We start from the raw sequence: 25,387 nt of genomic DNA on the forward strand, positions 1-25,387 counted from the left end.
TGCAGAGTAAATTTCATGGAGTTTTTTAGCCTCCCTTTCCTTTATCTCTACAGTGCAAGTGCCAAACACTATCCCACGGAGCTTCAATTCATGGTTCTGCAGTAGCTCTCAAAGGTCAGTGACAAAAAGATCATATCATTTTCAGCTTACTGATCAATGCTGCACAAGTGACCTGAGTCCTGTGTACATGTTGGGGCTAACTCATAACTCGGATTTAATGGTGAATTTCCAGTTTCCCTGGAAGAAGGTTTTAACCTTCTTCTTAGACGTAGAGGGTTGTGCCCTGCCTACTGTTCATATTGTCTTTACCTGGGCAAAAAACCAAATTAATGGTGCTGAAGACACCAGAGACAGCTCTATCTGCCTTCAAATATGGGGCCATTTGAGAAGAACATCTCTGAAATTCTAGACCTTTCTTTGCTCTCTCCCTGAGCAGCATTTGCAAATTGATAACATGCCCATTTCCTATTTGCTCCCTAGTGAGTACTGGTCTCTCTATCAATGTCCCAGTATCAATGGATTTTGCTGACTTGTAACTTATCAGATGGTCCTGTAGAAAAATTACTGTGCTTGTTTTCTAGGACTCATCCTATATTTTCACAATCCTCTTTCATTGTGGGCCTTTGCCTTCTCTCATTCGTTTTGTACATATTTTATTTAGCAGAGGATTCATTCTGTCAGTGTTTGCTGCTGCTGCTGCTTGAACAAAAAATTTGGCTATGGATGTCTCCTGTGTTTTTCCATCTCTTTGGCTCTCATTTCAAATCACTGCTGTTTCAAACGCCTACTCTTTCCTTTTCTTATCTTTTCTGTTTTTCCTTCAAGTTGCAGTCCCTCATGCAGTGGCCCAGCAGATCTGTGTGTGAATGAACACGGTAGAAGTGTTCCTTCAAAGCTGCTGTTTCCAGGTTACTGCAGCTGCCCATTAATTGATGCAATTGAAGCTTACACTGAGCCCAGAAAGGCTCTAAAATCTGACTTAGGTAATCTGTGTGACATTGTCCGTATGAGCTCCCACAATAATCTTGGTCAAGTGGCTGAATATGAAATTACCACCCTCCAGTCAACCCTGGAGCTTTGGGGGTTTTGCTGTTGGAAGCCTTTGAAGAGGGCACCACCATAACAAGCTCCTGGTCTTTTCACAGTGTTGTATGTATGAGGAAAAACTCAGAAAGCTCTCTGCTGGCTGAGTCTTTGGCAAAAGTTCTCACAATTATCCAGAAGTTTACTTCAGACCACCAGGGCCAAGAGTATCACAGTGAGGTGAGAAGTAGGAGGCTGCTTTAATATCTATTATTTAATTCTGAAGTATTTACATTATCTAACATAAAAAATAAAAAAAAAAAAAAAGGGGGGGGGGAAGGGGGGGACTTTAAATGAAGAATTCCTCCTTCAAACTGAGAGAAAGTGTTGTGGTATTGCCTTGTGCTGCTCTATCACTCCCATGACAAATAGTGCAGATCTGTTAGTGACCTATATGGACTCATTTAGATGCAAACACAGCAATACTCCTGAAAAGCTGCCCTGCTTTGAGGAAGAACAAGTTCCAAATATTGCTGAATGGAATTCAGTCTCAGAGCAGTAATTAGTGATTTTAATTTTGGAGTAAATGCAGTAATTAATTATTGTCGTTTTCCATCAGTGCATTGTATTGTGTGCCAATCTTAGAATAAAATAATTAGCAAATGGGATTTTGCATGCTCTGGTGTCGAAACTGTGGTTTCTAGAATAGACATGAGAATTTTGCCATAATAAAGTTATTAGTAATTTAAATGGGCAGAAAGGTTAAAAATGATCAGACAGAAAAAAAGGTTTTCTTTGTCAGCCTTGTGAACACCTTCAGGGGTCCTGGTTTAGCCTCCCCCACTAAAATTCACTTCCATTCTCTCAGTACAAGCACAACAGCACAAAGTTTAGGTTGTAAACACAGTGAGCGATGCTTAATTTAATCACAGGTGTCAGTGAAAATGAAAAACAAAAGTAATCCAAAGAACAGAAAAAAATATTGGCTGAGGTGATGTTTTTCCAGTACCTGAACAGACTTTCCAAAATTAGGCTGTGCTGATTTTTTTTCTCTCTTTATTCACTCATATTAAAGCTTGTGCTGGAGTACTGTTTTGATGCAATTATACTAGTGCAAATTTCCATAATGTAAGCAAGTCCTAAACGATCTAAGTGATGACTAAAAGAGGGAAACAACAATAATCTGTGCAGGTGGAAGAGAAGCTGGTTAGCATGATTGTAGGAGGCATAACTACAAGAAATGGGATTTTATCTTGAAAAAGGGTATTTGGAATGAATCTCAAGATGAATAGCCTAATAGAAAACAGTGAGATCAATGCAGCTGCAGAATAGCCTCTCACTAGAGGTAATAGAAAGCTATCTGGGAGGCATAAGCAACAAAAATTTCAGTAAAAAACACACTTTCACTAGACTTTGCATTGAAGCCACCTGAAATGGCAAGAGAAGACAGAAGTTTTTGTCTCACGTATCTTTGTTTATGTCAATTTGGAATTTTGATTTTTTTCTTTAATTTTTGGCTGATAGTATAATCTTACTTTAAAAGAAGTTTGGGTTGCTTTTATTTTTTTCTCTTATTAGGGATCAAAAAGAGAAAAATGTAAAGTTTTCCAGTTTGGTAAAATATACACTCCAATTAAAAAACAAAAAACCAAAACCCAAAAAACCCAAAAGAAACCCAAACCAAAACAAACCCCCAAAAAACCACCCAACAAAAAAAACCCTCAAACATTCTCAGAGTAAAAGTACCACCTATTCCAGACAGCTGCAAAACCATGTATTTCACACGTTTTACAATAAACCAGATATCAGTCCATGTTCAAAAAGCAGGGAAGAAGGACCTGAAAATCTTTTCTTTTTTTTGTATTTGAGCTTTGGCCTATGTTATTTCCCCTGGTGTTTTATAGAAGCAGGTTGCCTGGGCAGTGTATCCATTTAATGTTTTGTCACTGTTTTGCTACTCTGGAGCACAGCTAAAAAAAAAATCCTGCTGTTGATCTTATTTCTATTTTTTTTTTCCACTTTTCTGTTTCCCTTTTGCCTCACTCAGTTTATCTCGCTCGCACTCACTTTGTCTCACTCAGTTTCATGCCAGTGCTCTGGGTTAGTCTCACCCAAATGTCTCTGAATCTTTAGCTTAAAATAAAACTTCAGCAGCAGAGTGTCTGTCTGAGGTGGAAAACATCACTTTGCCAGTGACCAGCTGCTGCAATGAAGCCACAAAGGGGAAGGGGCAGGATTTTCAGGGCTGCTGTGTGCTGTGCCTTTCATTGATCTCTCATCTGGGTGCTCCTGGGCTGCTCTGTGCTCTGCCCTGAGCTCTGGTGGGGCTGTGAGCCGTGCAGTTTTTGGGCAGGGCTGTCCCCCCGTGCCTGCCTGTCCTGGAGGGGCTCGGGGCTCACGCACAGCCCCAGGCACTGCGGGCTGCACCTGCAGCTCCTCACAGCACAGGGCTCCTAGCACAGGCCACCTCAGGGAGATGTGGGTTTCAGGTTGGTTTTTTCTTAATTATTTTGAGCATTTTCTATCCGAAAGACACATGGAGTGTCTCAGAGTCCTCGCTCCCTAGTCCTGAGGGGGGATTGGCAATAGAATATGCTGATTTTGGCAGAGTTGCCTCAAATGATCCTCCTCTCTTTTGCTTTCTCCCAGCCCATCATTCCTCCCCTCCTTTTTTACCCCTACAGCCATCTCTTTAATTATAAAGAAGAAAAAGAACAGGAGCAGCCATTTTGCCATCTAAATTCTTCAGGGCTTTGCTTGCTGCAGCTTTGGCCTTATCTGCTGCATCACAGAAACCCTTTCAGTGTTTGACAGCAAGTTTAGACCACTTGCAAAGAAAACAAAGTACTTCAAATCACTGTGACCTCAACTTCTTGTGTTCCAAAAGGGAGATTTATAAGTTTTGTTTTTTAAAAAGTGCATCCAGAATTAAAATTTAGCGAGGCCCTTTCTTTCTCAGTTAGGAAAAAAAACCACTCTGGTGGATTATATCAAACTGGGTGCTGTTTTTTTTGTTGTTGTTGTCATTGGCAACTTCTTATTTTTTGAAAGCAATTCAATAGAAAAAAGCCCTTCCTTGGAAAAATCCCAATTAAGAAGTTTCTTGAGCATCCTCTTGAAGCTCATGAGTAATTACTCTGGTGTCAATACTGTTACACACATGCTTAAAATTGGAATTAAAGACCCTGAAGAGCTGCATCCAAAGTAAAGATAAAAAACACAGTGGAGTTATTATCTTTCTATCAGTTAAAGGAAGTTGCAAATCAAACCAGCAGTGGAGGTACAATAATACTGTGCTTAGCCAAGAACAGCTGACCTGTCTCTGAGTCAGGCTTATTCCTGGGGGCTCAGCCCTCTGCTGTCCACTATTGCCCAGCCCTGGTGGGAAAGCTGACCTGGAGCCTTCCTGACTGAGAATCCTGCCTGTTCTAGAGTGCTGGCATCAATGTTCCCAATCCCTGGGAGGCAGATGAGCTGAAGAAAGACCGGGGTTTAAGCCCATGTGACCTTCTGGGTGACCTGGCTGTCCCCAGGTGTCCTCTCCAGTCTATTGCAGCATGGCTCCCCCTGTGCTCACCCAAATCCTCCCCTGGGCAATGTTCCTGCAGTGTCCTCCTGGGACCACATACACTCAGGCAATTCCTTCTTTCAGGTGGAAAAATACATGTATAAAACTTTTTTTTCCTGAGGAATTCCTTTCTGCTAAAAGTTGGGTACAGCTCCTGCAACAGGCTCAATGAGGTGTGAGTATGTAAGAGAACAAGGACCTCTGAGATACATTTTGATAGGGTCTCTAAACAAGGCTCTCTAAGCCAAGGGTGGAAGTGATCTGGTGGTAAAACTGCTTTTTCTGGACAGCAGAGTACTAAAGCCAAGGTCAAAGCCTAGAAAGGCTAAAGGACTTCCTACCTAGAGGCCACTCTTCAAGACTGTTCTCCTTAGTGGAAGCAAAAGAAAGGAAAAAAATGCTTAAGATATACATATGGAATTATATTACTCTTTTACCTGCTGATTCCTTTTCATATAATTTAAATTTTTTTGGGGAGCAAAACAATACCCAAGCAACAAAGCTTTGTCCTACTAGTGAGTAACATTTTGTAGGAAACAAGCTGAGACCTCAGAGCACTTCATGGTGAGCCATGATGATAAAAACCACCGTAGGCTCATACTGGTGAATCTTGAACAACACGGATATCCACAGCCCTGCATCTTCTGACACCACCATGAGAAACAAGCATATCCTCAGCCAGCACAGCTAGGCTGAGACATAAAGCCTGGTGCCTACCTAGGGAGACCTTTGTGTCCCTGGATCCCTTTGCAGGTGTCACAGAAAGCCTCCCTGACAAAGGCAGCCCCTGCTTTAACACAGTCGCACGCATGCACCCCCCGCTCTCCCCCAGCAAAGCCTGCAGAAAAAAAGCCAGTGTGATGAAGCAAAAAGCATTTGGATATGGCAACATGTTTTGGTTTCAAGCTTCCAAGAGGCCTTTTCATAAGCAAGGAAAAGAAAAGAGGTTTTTGAAGGGGGAAAATGCAGGGATGGTTATCCTCCTATAGTCACATATAAAGGAGGTTCTAAACTGTGGAGGCTGTTTCCTGCACATGCACCTAATATGTTTATTGGAAGGTTAAGAAACCTCCTTTATGCTGTCTTCAGTGCAGCACCTCTTTCAAAGACATTTTGATCCCATTCCTTAATTCTCACTGGAAAGGATACTGCTCTGAAGACTGGAAAAATATGTTTTTCAAAGATATTTGGGACCCCAGTGAAAAATTAAAACACTCAGTTTTTCTTTGGGAAAGTTGAAGATAAGGATTTCCTGCCTATCTTAGATAAATCAAAAGAGGCCTGAATAAAAATCACAGAATCTTAGACATTACAGCTAAAATGGCATAGGAAGGTCACCTAACCAATCTCTTTATCACTAATTCAGGAGTACAAATTGCTTAGGGCCTCCCTAGGTGCTGAGTTTATTGGGGAATCTCTGGTGTGGAACAGTTTTAACAACAGAAGGACTTCCTGTCTCTGTAAACAAACACATAGGGGTTTATATTTCTATTTCTCAAAGAATTACCTAATGAAAGAGCCAGCCAGTGCTGGAAAATATTTCTGTTTTTGGAAACATCTTCATTTTTGTTATTGGTGATATGTTTAGATTCCAATGAAACAAGCTGTGGCTTCTGATATTTTTGGTGTTGTTACATGTATTAGAAGTTCCCTTGAAACATCCAGCTGGCTTCTTTCCAGCAATACATGGCACATGAGTCTAAAAAATGAGACCCCAGGTCCTTACTCCAGCTAAACTCCCTTGGCTTTAGTTGTGTTTTATCTACACACAGGAGTTTGAAACAACTGACCAAGAAGTGAACATGGATCCTTCTATTAATTTCTTGGGTTTGTGACGAAGTAAATCAGGGGTTATTTGCTTGTCAGGGAGACATATTTACATTAAGTTATTATGCTGAGATGGAATTGGATACAGACTGTACCGCATGGAGAATGAAGAATGCTTTGAAACGTTTGCAACACAGAGCTATTGAGACAGACACTGTCCCAGTCCAGGCACCTGGGATTAAACCACAGCCCAGTCCCACCTCTTAATTGCAGATTGTCTTCAAGCACCAGAAATGCTCTCTTTCACTGAGCAGGGGGAATCAGGACAGCTGCTGACTCTCCTCTCGTGACCAGAAACACTTTCTAGAGGTGCAGGATGCCCCTGGGATGAGGAAGTTGTCTTATCCCTTGTTAAGCATCCTTCCACCTCTTTTTCTAAAGAGACACACACACAAACAGTTCCTAGTTTATGCGCGGGTGCGTGTCTGAGCAGAGTGGCTCTAGCCAGAGTCAAAAAGGCAGAAAATAGAGAGTCACAGAGCTGAATCTCCTTGAGGGTCTACAACACAGAGAGACGCTACAGGTGTAGTTGACGCCCCCTTCCCCATGCAGTTACCTGTGCTAGTGCTTTGTATCCAGTGGTTCCCACAACCCTTCAGTAGGGACGATTAGCATCCTTTGGCCTCTTCAGCTGCACCTTCAGCCTCTTCATGCCAATCTGGAATCCATTCATGGCCTGGATAGCAGCTTGGGCACTGGCAGGATTGTCAAAACTCACAAAACCTGTCAAAACACGAGGCAAGGCGTGGGACTTAACGAGCTGAAGGGTGCCAAGGCAAGTACATGCAACGACCACTGAGAATGAACATGGGGAAGGGGTGAAGGCACCAAGAGGGGGGAAGTGAGCAGGAAGGAGGGTGGGCAGGAGAGTGAGGACAGGATGGTTGCCAATGTGGGACAAAGGATAGGAGGGGTTGTTACAGATCAGTGTCCCAGGACACAGTGCCTGTGGTCTGAGTGCTAGTCTGAACACTAGACTGTGTGGGGCACAGGGATCCAAATGTTGGTGCCACAAGATTTGGGTCACCTTTGAGCTGGCAGTCAGCAGATGTAATGCATGGTCTCAAGGCACTCTCTCTTCATCTATCTCCCTCCACTGGGACTTGGGTAAACCTCTAAACCTTCCTTAACTTGCCATCATAACCTTTTCTTTGCCTTCCAATACTAATGATGAGGGCAACCTGACACACCTACTGCTACTTCCTTATTATGGCAATATAAGTAAAATATGAATTTAATAAATTCCTCATTATTGTATTAATCAGCATGAATGGTTTGATTGCTGGCCAGCCAAGCAATATGAAGAGCTTTAATCACTGGCAATTTCTGCAAACTCCATGTTACTCAGCAGTTGAGAGATGAACACAAGTGCTTTCATAACATGGTTTTCCTATGGAATTTCAAATTTTGCCAGCAAATCTCCCAATCAACCATGGACCACATCCAGCACTAGAAACACCTATAGTGACTGAATATTGTATGTATGGGTCACCTAAGACATTCTTTGTCTTCATTTGCTTCAGTTGTATAGGTCAACCACACAGCATGCATTCAGCTAATGCATTCTAAAGCATTCAGCTCTGAGGAGAGCTTTTGGTGTAGTTTCCCTTTTTTTCCCTGTCTGTTTTTGTTTTTTAATTTTTTTTTTCCTCATGTTAGATCCAAAAAAAGGCCTCATTTCCCCATGCTGTTTATGGCTGTAGCTGGAGAGACCGCGGCTCTGAGATATCAGTGAGGCAGGGGGCCATCACATTGTACAAGCATTGCCTCTGCTGCTCTTGCCAGAAAGGTCCCTGTGTGCCAACAACATTTCTGAGCACAAACCTTGGGTGAGACTAGCCTGGACCAACCTGCTCTCCAGACAAAGCCATCTGTTTACCCACCCCTGCAAGGCTCTGGCAGCATGAATCAATCCTAGGAGCCTGGTGTTGCTCAACAGATAGGCTGAAATGAAGAGACAGTTTTTGCAAGCCCCTCAAAAAGCTAATGCTGAGCATTTGCTGCCAGGTATACACCTGCTCCTGACAGCAGAACCAGGCCTGGCTTACAGCCTTGGGCTGTGCTGTGGATTCATTCTGCAGCCCCTCCTGCCTGGTCTAATTCCTCCTTGGAAGTGAGTCTCACAGGTGACAGAGGGTGTCTTGCATCTGAAAAAGACACAGAGCTGTGCATGCAAAGGCACGGCTCACCCCTGCATTGAGCTGTGCTTCCTGACCTTGGCTAATAAGGTAACTTCATGACAGGCCATGAAACTCATGGTCTTAGTCTCTCAAAGTGAGACAACAGGTTTGCTGAGTATGGCATACATAGTTTTAAAAATGGGGCAATGGAATAAATAGGGAACCTTCTTTGTCCTCTCCTCTTGAAGCCAAGGCTCCCAGTAAACTGGCTGTCCTCACAGTTTTCCTGCCAACCTCCTGGATGAGGAGGTACCAACACTGCAGCTCTGAAGATGAACAGACAAAAAGCACTCCCAAGCCACACAGCAATCACCAAAGAAAACTGGAGGGCTGTAGTGAGTAATGAGCTGTGGTTTTACTCAATAGCAATGGATCCTGCCCTCACTTTTTAGGCAGTAAATGTTGGGTGATGTTACCAGTTTGCATTTGACTACTTGAATAATCTATCAACAAAGTCCTATGATTCACTCAGCAATGGAATAAACAAAATACTTCCTGGTTTCACCCAAGTCCATTCAGACTCAAAATACTTCTGGAAACTCCCTTGGGGATGCCATACTTGAGCTTCAATCTTAAATATGTTGTCTATATGTTATAAGGTATCATATCCTTGAATATAGCATGTAAAGAAACCCATTTCTTTTTAAAAATCACATCTGGTTTGTTGATATTCCTGGCCAACACATATTAGTTACATCTAAAACAGTAGACTAAAGCTGTTCCAGGGAAGTTCAGAGAAACTGGAACCTAATAATCTGTAGTGCTGAGGTTCTTTTTGTCTAATGTTTAACATCAAACAATTTCTGGACAAAGTGTGAGTTTTAGCACAGAAAACAGGCTGTGTTCAGTGGTTAACTCGGATGTGTCCGTGATGTTCAGGAAATTGAGAGAATTTAATAATTTGGGTGTAGGCCATTTTGTGCCAGCTGTCGCCAGTGCTAGGGAGAAGTGCCAGGTATGTTTACTTTACTGATATACACACAGAAATCCAATATCAAAGTTGAGTTGGCTGGAGCTGCTTGGTTGTTTAGCTCATGCCTTTGGAGAACATACCTTGCCTGGGAACTTTGATTTCTACTCTTGCTGCAGGTCCTTTTGGGATGTCCCTCCTCCTGCCTACATGAGCACATATAGATTGTGCCTGGCCTGAGCATCCATCCTTTTGTGAAGAAGACACTTTAGGACCCTACAGTACTCACTGGAGGTCCTGCCAATGCAGTCAGTGGAGGGTAGGGCAGGATTTCTCTCTTTTATCAGGACACCCTTAGCTGGGCTCAAATGAATCACTGTTTGGGGAGCAGTGCTGGCTGCAGTGAAGGAAGGCACCCAGCTTAAATCAAGGAACCTCTGTTGCGGGATCTACCTGGTTCCACAAGTTAGGAGTGACATCTCAAGGTAAAATGTTAGCTGTCTAAATGCCTGGGTGGGTCACTCGCAAAAGTGATGTTAATTGCTGAATCAAACCCCTCCAAAAATGCTGCCCACTATGACAAAAGATTATTATTTCTCTACTTTTGCCAAGACTAGACCTTTGAGGGATAATAAGCTCTTGTGCTAGGGTGCTAATATAGTTGTGCCTCTGCAAGATCCTTGCTGTGAGATAAGCTCACAAAGCTATACCAGTTTTTATCATCACTTTGCTTTTGAGATGGAATTCTTAGCCCACTTCCTTGTTCTGTGCAAAGCTGTAAATAATACAGCATTTTAACAAATGGGACTAATAAGAGAGATCAGAAGTGCATTTGCTCACTATATTTCATTTAGACCAGATAATGAAGCTGGGAGTTGTACTCTGATTCTGGTATTAGTTGCCTACAGATTTGGACCAGATTCCTTTCCCCTTAGTTGTTCTGGTATTCGCTGATGCAATATAAAAATCTCCTCTGGCTGGATGCTGAGGGTAGAGGAACTGGGATTCTAAACCTGCGGAAAGAGATGGGCAAATGCCAATAACTGTGTATTTTCTTTGTGATCATATTCTAGGGACAGAGAGCTAATTACTCTAGCTTCATCTCACTGTTTTGGTTTTCAGGGGCCTTGATATGCTCAGAGCTTGCTGGTGCATCCAAGTCTCTCCCTTTCCTATTATTTATATGTAGCTGTGTTTCATATTGTGGAAAGTATTTGGATGAACTCCAAAGAGAAGGAAAGCTATGGTTTATCCTGAGATTTGAGACTTTACAGTGGTTAAGGGACAGGCAGGGAGACAGGCATGTTGGGCTAACAACAGCATACTCCTTTCTCTTCTCAGGTCAAATGCCTACTGGCAGATTTGACTTTTTTGTGTTGTTACATGCGTTATTGGCAGCCAACAATCTTTGTTTCTCCTCATCTGTGTCAGCAGGATTCATAGTACTATGACAGATTTGAACATGTATGACTAGGAATAGAATATATGCACTGGGAAAATAACTTAAATACTCAGTTCCTAAATGGCTTTAGTATTTGAGCCCATGGGCTCAAAATATGAAGGCAGTATTACAGTTCTCTGTGTTTTGAACACCACCCCTGCCTTGTCATCTCCATGCTTGAAGGACAAAAGAGAAAGGGAGAGGTTAAAAAGCTTGAAGCTCTTTCTGTGCAGCAGTTAATTAATAATCAGAGAAATATATGTTCTGGTCCAAAGACAGTTGGTAGGAGGACAGCATTTTGTGATAAATCTACTTTATGGGGGGGATATTGGTGGGTTTTTTATTTTTCCCTTTTTTTCCCCCCAGGGATTATGCAAAAACGCTGTTCTAATAAATGATTTATCAAAAGCGGCAGAGAACAGTGAAAGCTGCTAGGACAGCAACAGAGGGCATCTAATCTTTCTGATTCTGTACAGCATCTTCCAGGAAAGGAACTGTTGTGGGAGCCCACTACTTCTTTTGGCTTACTCTTTTCCTACAGGACTGTGTTAACTATTAGTAGGCAGAAACTGGGGTACAATTTTGGAATTGCTTTATTTTCTCCCCCTTCCTTCCAGAGAAAGTTCTTGTGGTGTGACGTGGGGAGGGAATTTTTTGCCTTTCTCATTATGTGATCAGCACGATCACCAATGGCTTTATGTAACAGATATTCCCTAAGGGCTGTTTTTCTCTTTGAATCAGCCAGGATGATAAAGAAGGGAATTCACAATCTATGTCAGAGTACATCTGAAGACTGTTTTGTAACTGTAAACTTTTTGTTTATGGTCCGTGTTTTCTCTGTGTGTCCATGAACTAGTTTGTGTTCTAAGAGCAGTCCTGAATAGAGCACATAGTTATGTTTCCATGGATCCTTAATTGGTCCTTCTGAGTTTTCTGGTTTGCTTTGCATCTAGCAAGGAGAATTAGTGGTTAATGTGCAAAACAGCCTCTTGATGATCTGTTATCAGGTTAGAATAACATGTTGCCTCTCTTGAGCCGGAGCTTCCCTCTGGATGGAGCCCAGTGTATGGTAACTGTGCTGAACTTCCCTTAAATCAGTCAAGGCCACAAATGAGGTCCAGATGCAAGCTTTTCATCCAGACTCCTGAACTGTGGGCAGCTGATCCTCCAGCAGGTCCACTCATGTAACTAGGTTGCCTTCAGGCAATAGGAAGGAAAAGAGGGACCTCAAATAAATGAATATTAAACTTGTCTAAAAACTAAGAAGAATATTTTTATCTATGTTCCAGATACTCGCTGCCATCTCAGAGATATACTTTACAAGACACTGCAACAGAAGCAAGCAGAAATTGCTGCTTATTAGCTCATTTTAGACCAGACTATTTTTTTTAATAGTTCTGGCCATCAGAATATTTGTCTGACTGCCATGAAGGATCTTTCCTGGTGCTTCTTGTTCCTTCAGTTATGGAAGTCACTAGCTAAGGAGATATCCTCTGAACTTTTTCCTTTTGACATTCAAACCGTATTCATTTTAGCAGAGAGAAATGAGAGTAACAGAAGAGCAAGGATCTGCTGCTCAGCCTCTGGGAGAGAAAGAGAAATGCCACGCACATGGCCTAGGCACTAGCAAAGGAGAAGTCCAAGCCTTGTGCTTTCCTTGTGTCTGCTGTGCTTCCCCTAGACAGTAGGAAGGAAGCTTGGCTAGACTAGAGCAGCAGAAACATAGAATATCCTCAGCTGGAAGGGAACCACAAGGATCCTTGAATCCAGATCCTGGCCTGACACAGGACAGCCCCAAGAGTCACACCATGTGTCTGAGAATGCTAAAATGGAGGGATCTGCAGAAAGTGCTGGTAATTGGTTAGACCAGAGACCTTGCCCTTCTGTCCTTCCTCCAAGAATCTGAGTCAGTAATTATGGAATTAGTTATTGATACAATTGGTTACTAATATAACTGTTCCCTCTGCTCTTGGGTTCCTTGCTTTTGTTACTGACCAGTGAAAGGTGAGATCTAGGGAGGCGTTTTTTGCTGTGAAGGCAGCAGTAAGGTGCTCACATCAAAGTAGTCTTCCTGTGGGAAGGGTGGTGCTCAGTAGCTCCTGTCCTTCTCCCCCCACAAGGACCTGCCCACCTGCTCTTTAGATCTTCCCTGCTACTTCAGTCTCTTTAATTCCTATGACTCCTCGGTTTCTTTTTCTCCATGTTTATTAGTCTTATCAGAGAGTGGAGGTTTTCTCTTAATTGCTTTGCAAGGTCTTTACCTTGCTGTGTTCTTTACACAATGTACTAGCTGCTGCCTCACAATTTTTTAGTGCTGTAAAGAATTTCAGGATACAATCTGTATGTAAGTAGCTCTATAATGTATGTGTGCATTGGAAGCTATTGTATTATAAGGTGATTTATGGGTACTGGAATACTCAATAAAGGAGTGCGTTTGCAGAGCAAGGGCATAGCACTTCAGCTGTTTTCCAGTGTCTAATAGGGTTGGATGACTTTTTGGATTATTTAACCTTCCACTGCTGTTTAATCATGTCTGAGAGAGATCTGTCTACCCAGCTATCCATCCCATCCGTCCATCCATTCATTTTTTTAATGTATGAACAGTCAGTAACAGACGACTGTGCTAAACAACTAGTATTAAATATTTCCCATCTGCTGGATGAGATAATTGGAAACTCAGAATATTCAAGGAATTGGCTCAGAAATCTGCTGAGCCATTAATGTTCATTTTAGAAATTTATGGAATATTAGAAAACCTTCAAAATGTTCCAGGAAAAGAAAAAATCTAATATTAATTTTTAAGGGTATAAACTAGGTGACCTGATAAACTTAGTTAAACTTTCATAAGTGCCAGAAAAATTATGAAAATTTTGATATGAGATAATATGGCAAAGAATTTAAAAAGATACACAATTAGTACCAATCATCATGGTTTCATAGAACATAACATCTATCAAATGAAACTGATTGCATGAAATTGCAAGTTCGGTGAATAAAGTAAGTTATCATAAAGTGTATTTAAACTTTGTTAGAGTATTTCAGACAGCATTTCCTTACAGAAAATGAAAATTTTTCAGCCCAGAAATGAGACCACCAAAGGATCTGTCAGTTGTGACAAACAAAATTGCAGAGATTCTAGGAGACTCCTTCAGCGGTGTGCTGAAATCTCTGTGCTATTCAATTTCTCTAGCATTGCTTGGATGACATTTGAAGTAATTACTGGTAAAATTGGCCAATCATACAAAAATGGTGAAATAATGACAGAAGTAAGTGACCCGGGTCACTGTGTAGGCTGGACGCAGTTAAAGGGTGTTCATTTTAATCCAATCAAATGCAAAATTAAGTATCTCCAGGAAAAAGCAAGTGGGTCACTCATGAGAAGAGGAAATCCTCATTAGAAAACAGTGGGTCTTAAGAAGAAGATGGGTGTCATAGTAACAGCCAAATATATGAGCTCTCAGGACTGTGTTAAAATTCTCAAAGTCTCAAGACAGTACAGTTTTGGGATGAAGTTACCTTTGCTGAATATCTTCTAGAAATAGCAAGGCAGTGTTACCTCTGAGTATGGCTCAGGAAAGATCCTTACTGGAATTCTGCATTTAGTTCTAGTGATTGTTCTAGAAAACAAATAAATTTAAATACTTATTTGGAAGTAGAAGAGTAATTATAGGTCTGAAAGGGTAATAAGAGTGGCCACAGTTTATTGATGAGAAAGTTAAACTTGCTTCTTGGCATATCCTATAAATAATACCTACTAAAACGTGGGGCTCTTTTAGAATAGGGGGTAAAAGAAGAGCTTGCTGATTTCTTCTGTGCCTTCTGGAAGCAGGCATTTGTCAAATTTAAAATGGAAATAAGATACCAAGTCTGCATATTTGTAACGGTGAAGGTAATTAACTATTTTGGAAAACATCTTGTTTAGCAATAGGGGTGGAGCACCCGTCACATGAAACCTTGATTAAGAGATTTTCTAAAAGGGATGCTATGACTCAAGCAGAAGGTTTCAACCTGTCACATGAGCTGAGGCACCTGGCATATGTTATTTCAGACTTCAGTCCAAAGGATCAGAACAGTCTCTTCTGATACTGCATTATCTGTCTGTCTATTGTTCATTTTGCAGTTCAGATATTTAGAGAATCAGTTCTTGCTTACTAATCTGGGATGGATTGAGGTAACAGTCATGATACAGGTGACAATTGATGTTAATGCCTTATAATAAATGGCCCCAAAGTGTGGGCTGCAGACCACTGAGAAGGCTGACTTGTACTCGTTCTTCATCTTGCTTCCAGCTGAGAGAAACTGAACAGATGGGAAGGGGAGATTAAATGAAGAGTGAAAGTAGATGGCATGATTAACTTTCTCTAAAGGTCAGAACACCCAGTGCAGAAGGTAGCTTGAAATACACAAGTATCTTCCTGATGTCGCCTTCCTGTCCTCCAGTGCATGAAACTGCCTCTCCACACTGCAACAGTGTGAGCTGGAGTGTGCAGAGAAGTTGGTCCCTGTTTTTGTGCATTGCCTGTTGGATGCTCTCCAGATGGAGAAATATCCAGGCAGAAGAAGCAGTGTCTCCTCTGAAAGCAGAGGGCTGTAGATGCTGACCCTGAATATGATCATTAAGATCAAGAAGGACTACTCTAGCTACAAGTCTTCTCTTTCATAGTCTGTATGGGGTTAGATTCTTTTTCATAGGAAAATTCTTGTCATGACTCATGTTGAAAGTACAGTGGTAAGACTCTAGATTAGACTAGAATTTTGACAATTTAAACAACTTCATGGTCAGATCCGATCTGAGAGTTCAAACTCAAAGAGGGGAAATTTAGATTATATATATGAAAGAAATTCTTTACTGTGAGAGGGATAAGACTCTGGCACATATAGCCCAGAGAAGCTGTGGATGCCACATCCCTGCTCGAGGCCAGGTTGGATGAGACTGGGAGCAATCTGGTCTAGTGGAAAAATGTCCCTGCCCATGGCAGGGGACTGGAATGAGATGATCTTTAAGGTCCCTTCCAATCCAAATAATTCCATGATTCTGGGATCCAAGGTTGTGGCTCATATATACATCTGAGCACATGATTAGGAATAACTTTTTCTAAAAAGATAAAAAGGAATAAAAATTTCATATAAAAAGCTACAACAGATCTCTCATCATAACAATGGAGTAAAGATTAAATACTTCTCTTTTTCCTGTAAACAGAGGATTTCTAAAGGATGAGCAATTACTTGTCTGATGCTATAGACTGTGGTTCTACCCATTCTTATAAGCAGAATTGATGAATTGATGGAAGAAGTGAAGGACTGAGGCTTCAGCCATTTTTTGGGGAGCCCATGAAACAGACACAGGACCAGTATACATACATGTCTGCTGTGGACAAAAAGCACTGTGGTTCTTCTATAAAAAACCATAATGTTCCAGCCCAGGTGATGATGATTATCTTCCTCCCAAGGAACAAACAGCCAGTGATGAATCACGTGTAGATGACTAAATAGTACTTGTCCTCTTTTTGAATGATGCGTAGGACTGAAGCTATTTCCTAAATACTCTCGGAAATGGATGGAATTTTTCTTGACTTGTTTTCTGAGCCTTCCTTGAAAACATTTGATGTCATCATGTGCCAGAATAAGGTTTATAGGGGAAATCACATGGTTGAAAAAAGCAGGTGAACCTGTGAGGATATATGGTCTTCTTCAATGTGAAGCTGGAAATAAAGGATGAGTATAAAGTAGGTTTTGCACAGGTTCTAAGTAGATGCTGATGCTCAGTTAAAGATGCACTGAGATTGTTTTTTAATCAAAATGAAGGCTATTTTTACATTCATTTTGTTGAAGTTTGCAATATAAACCTGAAGAAAATAATTATTGAACCTCCCACCAGCTATGTCACAATCTGATTTTCATCTAAATCTAATTTCTTTGCTCCCTGATTCTCTCCTGGATCCTGCTTCATTTGTGACTTTTTGATAAAAAAGCCATGTATGAACAAGGCAACTGCTAAAATCACCAGTCATCCTTCTTGATCTATAAGAGACAAGTACCATAAAAAGTGACCTTGTTCTTGAAAATGTTCTGTAGTAGGTAAGTAATAAAATTCCTTCCTGGTCTAATCAAGAAAAAGAGTCCAAAAAATAAAACACCCAAACAAAACAGGAAATCCTGTCAGGAAGGTGAGCTGTGAGCCATACTAGTCACTATTTTTTAGCAGTTCTCTTGTGTCTCAGGGAACCTCTGAAATATTTCCCTTTTTGGTGCAGCAATGCACAGAACCTACCCACCTTGCTCTTGCTGACCATTTCTTAGATGGACAACTACTCACCCCTTCCCTACTGGTTGTTGAACACCTGATACCTCATTATGGGTAGTTTGGGACAACCCAACAGAGACAGAAAGAACTGAAGCTTGTCTTGTGCAGCAGTCTGGAAATTTCTGCTCAGAAGCCAGAAGTGGTGATGAACAGTTTTTGGCCATGATTTTTGAAGGAATATTTTACTTTCTATGGAGGCGACTGTGTGAAAAACAGCTAACCAAACTAAAAGTGAACTCAACAGGAAAACAAACCTCCTCATATGCAGTGAGTCATTGGGAAAGGAAAGAAAAAGAGAAAAATCTCTCAATATCTAGACCAGGAGTTTGTGAACTGGCACTGACCTGTGCTGGGTAGCAAGAGTAGAAAGTAAAGAGTTGCACACATTTTAACTGGAAGATAACATCTCCAGATTCAACCAGCTATTACATTTGTGATTCTTTCACTGTCATTATAAAACCTCCATATTTTAAACCACCCCCATAGGGCAGGAAAATGATTGTCTTGCTTCTTTTTTCAAAATCAACAATGAGAAAGAAAAACAGTCTTATTACTGCAGAGTTGCTGATAAATTCCTGTTGATCTGCCAGCAGAATGTTCACCATTAGTGGCCTTTAAAGGCCTAGATTTTGGAGATCTCAGTGAAGAACAGTCTGCAGCTCCTCAGAATAGTATGGGACTATGGGACCTGATCATAATACAGATTTACTAACTCCTGATCTAGTACTGGCTCTGGGGCCTCTGCCCAGTGACCCATCTGAGCTCTTGATCCGCTCTTGGGTAGAAGACTGGAAAGTAAGATTCTGTTTTAATTATTGAACTAAGAGGAATAGAAATATATTTTGAAGACATGGTTTTGAATATGCCTTTGAACAGAAAACTTAAAGACCTGAGAACAGCATGATATGTTAGTAGTTTGTAGAGGGATCTTAATTTGAATGGATGGAGTGAAAATATGAACCATCTCTAAAAGAACATGTCTTTTGCATCAAATTCAAAAACACAGTACCACAAATTCTCTCATTAGAATTAAAAAAAAAAAAAACACCTAGCAAAACAATAATCTTTCTGAAACCTATTCAGCCATGTCAGAAGATGCACAAAGACCTGGCTAAAGGCTTCATGATTTCTGAAGACCCTTCTAGAGCAGGATTTAAAGGGTCTGTAGAGACCTGTCTTTAGGAGAATAATTTATTTCACCTTTAAATGGTAAGAACACAATCAGATTTTTAGGTCATGCTGTCCAAAAGGAAGAAAATCTGTTTCCTGTCAGAGTTCATGGAGCATCTGGACAATGCTCTTAACCATATGATTAGTTTTTGGTAGTTCTGGGAGGAGCAGGGGTTGCACACTGTGATTTTTATGGGTCCCTTCCAACTTGAGAGATGATTCACAGAGGTGCGTGGTGGCAGAATGAGAGACAGGGGACATAAATTGGAACAGCAAAGGTTCAGACAGTTCACAAGGAAAACTCTTCACCTTGAAGGCCAGCAAGCATTGGAGCAGGTTGCTAAAATTCAAACAATTGTTCAGGAATTTTCATTATTTTCAATAACAATTGTGTCTGCAAGTTTTTACATTTGTTACTGAATTAATGTACATGTAGTACACGTGCAATGTAACTAACTGTGCATATCTTATATAATATATATATCATGTAAATACTTACATGTGTGTGATATGACTGATCAACACTGGGGAGAGCAGAGCTGATGCCAAATTGTTTTGGGGGATTTGATATAGGTGAAACCAAAAGTTCCATCACTAAGAATGATACATCTGTTTTTGTGGTGATCTGCAAGTTGTTACCCTGATGACAGCTTTTGAATATGTCAATATATATTATTTGAAGATGCTACTCTTATCTGGGAAGTTTTTGATTTAGGGTTACTTACTTCAAAAGGGAAGATATCACATGCAACCATAAATTGAAACAACAATAAGGTTGCAAAATGAAGTACTTGGTTTAGAAATGCAAGAAATTATGTTACCTATAAAATTTTAATTCTGTGTTGCTTTGTATATGCATAAAGGCATTGCTTCTAACCACGCATTTCTGTATTTTTCTCTTTCATGGCATCCTTGTTTTAATTACTGTTGAGAATGAATAACATAACAGGGCAAGGAAAATGGCAATGTATCAGACTTGTTATTGTAAATGTTAGAATTTAGACAGTAAATAAGGCAGGGAAAGAATGGTTTTGTAGTTGTACAAGCAGAGGTTGCCTTGGAAAACTGGAATTTGTCCCTATTTCTGCCATGACGTCCCATTTATGCTAACTTTATCATATATCACAGAATTCCTTTAGTAAGACCTCTAGGCTGCTTTTTACTATTAAATAAAATAGAGCAGGTTCTGAGTGCCAGTGGTACAGCACAGCTTGAATCTATGTCATTAAACTTTCCTATCTCTCAAAAGTGGGTGCTCCTGTCCCTTGTCACTGCTGAGTCCTGCCCAAGCAAGGTCCAGCTGTGGCTTAATTATCATGGCCCAAACTGAGATAATGGCACACTAATATTAAAAATATATGTAAAATTGTGTCAGAGTGTTTTTGCAGATGTGTGAAGCCTCTCTAGTTTTCAGTGAAGATGAAGATTTACTGGGTTTTCCTCTTCTTTTGGTGCATGGCCTGAGATTTCACTGGCAGAAAGGCTGCTGCCTATACCTGCATCTGAAGCAGACAAAAACATAGGATGCTCTGCATTATGCTAAATTCTTAGACAAAGCTGGGAAACAGACTGATCAGGCTTGTGGCAACTCAGATTAATAATCCAAGATCAATAAATAGTTTTGGCTATTTCTCTGCCTCATCATCCCCTTGGTGAAGTGAGGACATCAGGAGCGCCAGCAAAATGCCATTGCTTAGCTCTGTGAACCTCTCAAATGCTCTGATGGGAAGGGTCTTAGGAAAACAGATGAGGAAATAAAAATAAATTCATATTCATGGCAGAGTTTGAGTATCATATAAAAGGAAGGCTTGGGGCCAAGCATGAAGATGTGAGGATCTACTGAACAGCTGCTCAGTAACTAACCAGGCAGCAGACTTTGAGATGGTGAAGAGCAGACCTGAGCAGTGGGTGAGGCAGAATGGGTGGATGAAAGGAAGCTGAAGACAGGTATATGGGGGATGGATGGCTGCATGGACTGCTGGAGACTCATCCACTCTACAGCTTGAATTTTCCTTCCATCCTTCCTTTTGTTGTCTTGGGACAACAAAAAATAAACCCATATGCCATGGGTTGACAAAATGCTCTAGTGGGTCTGCAGTCCCACAAGAGTAGGATGTGTTACATCTGCACTCTGCAAATCCATCACTTTGAGTTCAGAAATGGGCCTGTCCTTTGGAGAGGTCATTATTCTGACTTCTGAACAGAAACTTCTGACTGGAATCAAAGTAGCACTAAAACTCCTCTTCTGGTGTTAACTCTTAACTGTGGTTATTTCTATTGGTCAGATTGTGACCATTTCCCTTTTGAAAGTCAATAAAGAAGGAGCCACAATGACCCTACAATAATGAGTTCCTCCATCTGATTACCCCAGGAGAAGAAGCATTTAAAATGATGGGGTAAGTGTGCATGTGACATACCCCTAACTTAAAAAAAATAATTCTGAGTTGACTTTATCACTTGTGAGGGAGATGGATAGAACAGTGACAGACACATAGACACCCATATAAATAGAAGATAGATTCTGCTAAAATATTCTTGTCTAATAAATTGTTGAGCTACAAAAGAAAGCAGAAGTCCCTGTGTACAATATATAGGTTTTCTGTAATGTAAGTTATTGGGAAAAGACAGAGCTGTCCCTTTAACTGGAGAGCTGCAAACAGCTGTTCCTTATGCATACATGCTTGCTTGGTCTGAAAGTTTTGGTAAGTCAGTGCATAACTGACAGTTAGATTTATCTCCCCAATAAGCAATCAACATTATAATAAAGGAAAAATGCTTTCAGTGCACCTTTGAGAGTGCATCAGAAATTAATCTAAACATCAAATTAATTATAGTTTGTAAATGAATAGTGGCTCACAGCCCTAATACTTCTCCTGTTCCTCCTCCTCCCCCTAAAGCCTCCCCCAGCCAACTGCAATGGCTGGAGGTGCTGTACAGCGGGTTTGATGAACTGCTCCTTCTCTTTCTTACTCACACAACTCTTTCCTTATCAGCTGGAAGAGTTCCATCCTCACTCTGCAGACCTGAAATCTCAGAGCTTGGCTGCTTTGGAATAGGCTAGCAGATATTAAACTTCTATGTCTCTTTCCCCTTCTCTCTGAGAGCTCAAAGCATCCCTCTGGGGGTGTCCTCCTCCCCTTGGATTAGTTTCCAGCTGAGCTGGACACGCCTTATGAGTCCCTCCTTGGCTCTCTGGCTGTGCCAGGTCCTTCAGGGTGGAGAGGACTACAACAAACCAGTGCTGATCTGAACTGAAACATACCAGGGGTCAGACTTGCTTAATGTGCCTGGACAATAATTTCTGTTTTGTCTCAGCTGTGGCACTCAAGCAAGTGGCTTCTTCCATTGCTCTTTGAGATGTGTTCTGTAGGCTGTAGCCATATGGGAATGACAAAGAGAGCCCTGAAACAAAATGTATTGTCACCAGATCGTGTGAAATAAAGGACAGAGCCCAATTCTAAGGGCTGCAGGGAGAAAGGATCAGGTAGAGACTTCCTTAGGAAATTTGAAATGGGTTAATACTAAGAAGAAAAAAATAAGTCAATCATAGTGCTGATAACAGCAACAAACAAAGCTACACGCTTCAAGTCCTTCCTAATAATGCTTCCCTCCTAATCTATTTGGTGGGAATTTCCTGTTTACCAAAAGAAGACTGAGAAAAGAAACCCCAAAAACCTTTTATCTGATGAATAACTCCATGAATCCTAAAGACCTGTGTAAAGGAGTCAGTGTACTTTTACAAGAAGGGGAGCCCAATCTTAACAGCTAGGTTGAACTGTGATCACCCATATGGGCTATGAACATGCAACAAGAATTTCTTTCCTTTACAGCACCTTACTTCTGCACCTGCTCATTTCCTGGATGAACCCCAGGAGAGTTGCTGCTTTTCTTTCTTTTATTTTTTTAAATTATTATTAAATGAGAAACTGCCATATTTGGCAGTGCATATTGGAGGCACATTGTCAGCAGGTGCTGAACAATATTTTCCTAATGTACCTCAGGGTCCCTTGTTCCACTCCTATGTCTTGTGGAATGCTGCCAATGCACTTTAGACCTAATGTGCAATGCCCCTTGTCCCACGGCCCTGCACAACTTTGCAGTGTCCTATTCTCTTGACACATCTTCCTTCTTTCTATTTCAGCTTCCAGATTGAAACTCTGCAGATCATCACGACCTGCCTGCTGCCTTGCATCTCCCACTCCACCTTTTTTGCCACCACACTGCAGCATTTAACTGCCACAGCATGTTTTTAATAACAGGATACAAGCTCTGCCCATCCCTCAGCCCTTCTCCCGAGCTTCACCCCCTCCTGTGTTCAGTTCTCATTCCTCGCTGCTTTTCTCACTTTTAATCTCTCTTCTTTGTCTCCCCAGTTTCTTTTCATAAGCTAGGAGGAGTTTAGTAGGGAATAGAATTATTTAACAGCAAACTTAATTAACTATTATGACCCTCATCAAGTGATGTTATTTTCTCTATTTTGGCATCTTCATAAAAGACTGGATGTTTTTCCAAATGAGGTGGTCCATTAGCAACTTTGAAATGCACTCCCTGCAGGAATCTGGAATGAAACAATCAATGTTCATGTTGTACTAGGAGACAAACAAGATATTTCCTTTAGGATATATAAACCTTTGGTCCTAAGAAGCCTTTGCAGTTTGTAACCCGGAATGCTCCTTCTTTTGTTTAATGTGGGACATTTCAAAAAGGGCTGGGACATTTTGCCAATGTGAACGTGCATCTGGAATGTGCAGAAAAGGAGAAAAGCATATGCCACTTGTGTTTGCTTATACCTGTGGTGTCAGAGTATGTCAATCTGGGTGGAGGGAAATCACAGCATCTCTCTGGGAATAAGACAGGTTGTTCACAGCCTTCCAGAGTCACTGTCCCATGGGGAGAAACTGGAGCTGCTGCAGCAATGGGTGTGAAGAACAGGCACATGCCAAGGAGACATGTAGGGGACAAAGCAGGGACATGGAGCAGAATTGGCCTGACAGTGTCTGCTGCTCAATGGTGTGCAAAAAGTTGGCAGATCCAGGTGCTTATTGCTCACAGAAAGAGGTGACTGGAGCAAACCAAGTAAAGCAATTCCTCCAGCTTTAATTTATCTACATCTTATTTGACACTTTGGGATAACCATTTGACCTCTGCTTCTCCATCCATATTCTCTTTTTTCTAATTTCTGACATGTCTTCCTAATTATTACTGCCCAAAACTGTCTTGCTCGCTCTCTTCTCTGTTAAAACATTTTTCTAGAATATGTCTGTCTCTGTATTTCACTAACTTAATGTCTTCAAGTTCTTTCTTTAGATGTGTTTTATGAGACAACATAAAACACATTTAGTGAGTGTTTCTGGGCTGTGTTGCAGCGTCACCCTATGACAGAGGCAGAGTTAGCCGTATGTGGGCAGGGTGAAAAGTTGCCCTTCTCACATTGCCTACTTGCCTGAGCAGCCTTAACAGCGTTGTTTTACTGGAGCTCTCTTTTAGCCTTGTACACAAACTGTTCACATTTAAACTATCTACATAACTGAGAGGGGAATTATCACCAGAACCATTGAGACCAGCACAAAGATGTAATCCATGTCCTCTGACATTCAGTACACCTACACACAGAATAACAGGCACACGTGTAGTGGGAACGTGAGAGACCCAGTGTGAATGCTGCCTTGTGCAGACACAGACTCTGGGATCCTGCAGATGTTGACACTCAGGCTGCAGCACACTTTACCTCCATGCAAGTCTTCCTAGACCAGCCCACTTTGAGAATGGGAGTCACCATCTTCAAGGAGTGTCCAACTAAGTGAAATTTTTCTCTGAGTGAGATGAGTCCTGCTGTGGCCCTACCACTTCACTGGGAATTGACAGCACTGCCAGTTGGAGAAACATGCTGGCTGCAAAAGGAGTGTGTGGGTACAGTCTACAGGATCAGCTGGGCATTGAGTGAAGAACCAGTGAGAGAGGAGAGAGAGAAAAGGGCAGAACGGTGAAGAGCTGTGAAGGTGAAATCACTAAGTCTGAATACAAGAATGGGGACTGGACAGTGCCTGAGGAGAAACCCAAGGGGATGCAGATATGGTCAGTGATGGAGGCTTAGGTCATGGGATAGACAAGGTGTTGGTGAATAGCAAGGACAAGGATGATCTGCATTTAGCCATGTTACAGCTGCATCAAGACAGGGACAGGAGAAAAAATAAAGCCAGAGGTCTGAAAAACTGCAAGAGAAAATGAAGGATTTGGGTCTAGCCTGGATGTGTGCAGCAGAAGAAAAGTCATAGGCAAAGAAGCCTCCCAGACTGAATGACTTTTTTCAGTGAGAAATGAGGGTTGTTTCTTAGGCAGCCTTACACAGTAGAGCAGGCAGTCCCGCTAGGGAAAACAACAGACATACCCTGAGCACTTTCACATTTTAAATCTGGTATTGGTGTTTACTGTAGCTGGCATTCCTCACTGCTCCTTGTCAGTCAGGAGGCAGTGGCCTCAAAATTGAGAATGTCAAAAGTTTTCTGACCACACTATGGTTTCTTTAGCATGAGCAGGTGCGAGGGGGTCTCTGCAGGCTCATGGACTCCAAAAACCAGGAGAAAGGTTTGTTTCTGACCTCATTTTCTCCCTAACATTCCTGAAGCTGCCCCAACACTATCCTGCCAGTAGTGGCAAAAAGAGATAAATTCGCGTTCAAAATGCAGGCAAGAATTCAGATACAAATAATAAGGGGAAAAATCATAGAATGGTTTGGATTGGAAGGCACCTTTGAGTTCATCAAGTTCCAGCTACCCTTGCCCTGTGCAGGGACACCTTCCACCAGGCCAGGTTGGTCCCAGCTTCTCCCAACCTAGCCTGGAACATTTCCAAGGATGGGACATCCACAGCTTCTCTGGCCAGCCTGTCCCAGTGCCTCACCATGCTCACAGTCAAGAATTTGTTCTTAATAGCTTAGCTATATCTCCTCTATTTCATTTTAAAG

General features: G+C 41.5%; 1 protein-coding gene across 15 annotated transcripts in view; it reads right to left on the bottom strand.

The window, feature by feature from the left end:
- CELF4 (CUGBP Elav-like family member 4) overlaps window positions 1-25,387 on the bottom strand; it is a 696,270-nt gene that overhangs the window by 18,428 nt on the left and 652,455 nt on the right. For all 15 annotated transcript variants that reach the window (XM_059873977.1, XM_059873972.1, XM_059873975.1 and 12 more), the window contains one exon: window positions 6,975-7,141. In XM_059873977.1, the coding sequence (XP_059729960.1) occupies window positions 7,014-7,141 (128 nt within the window). In that variant the 3' untranslated portion in view covers window positions 6,975-7,013. The remainder of the gene's footprint in view (window positions 1-6,974; window positions 7,142-25,387) is intronic.

Source organism: Haemorhous mexicanus, chromosome Z (genome assembly GCF_027477595.1).
Source record: "Haemorhous mexicanus isolate bHaeMex1 chromosome Z, bHaeMex1.pri, whole genome shotgun sequence".
In the NCBI taxonomy this organism is placed as follows: Eukaryota; Metazoa; Chordata; class Aves; order Passeriformes; family Fringillidae; genus Haemorhous; species Haemorhous mexicanus.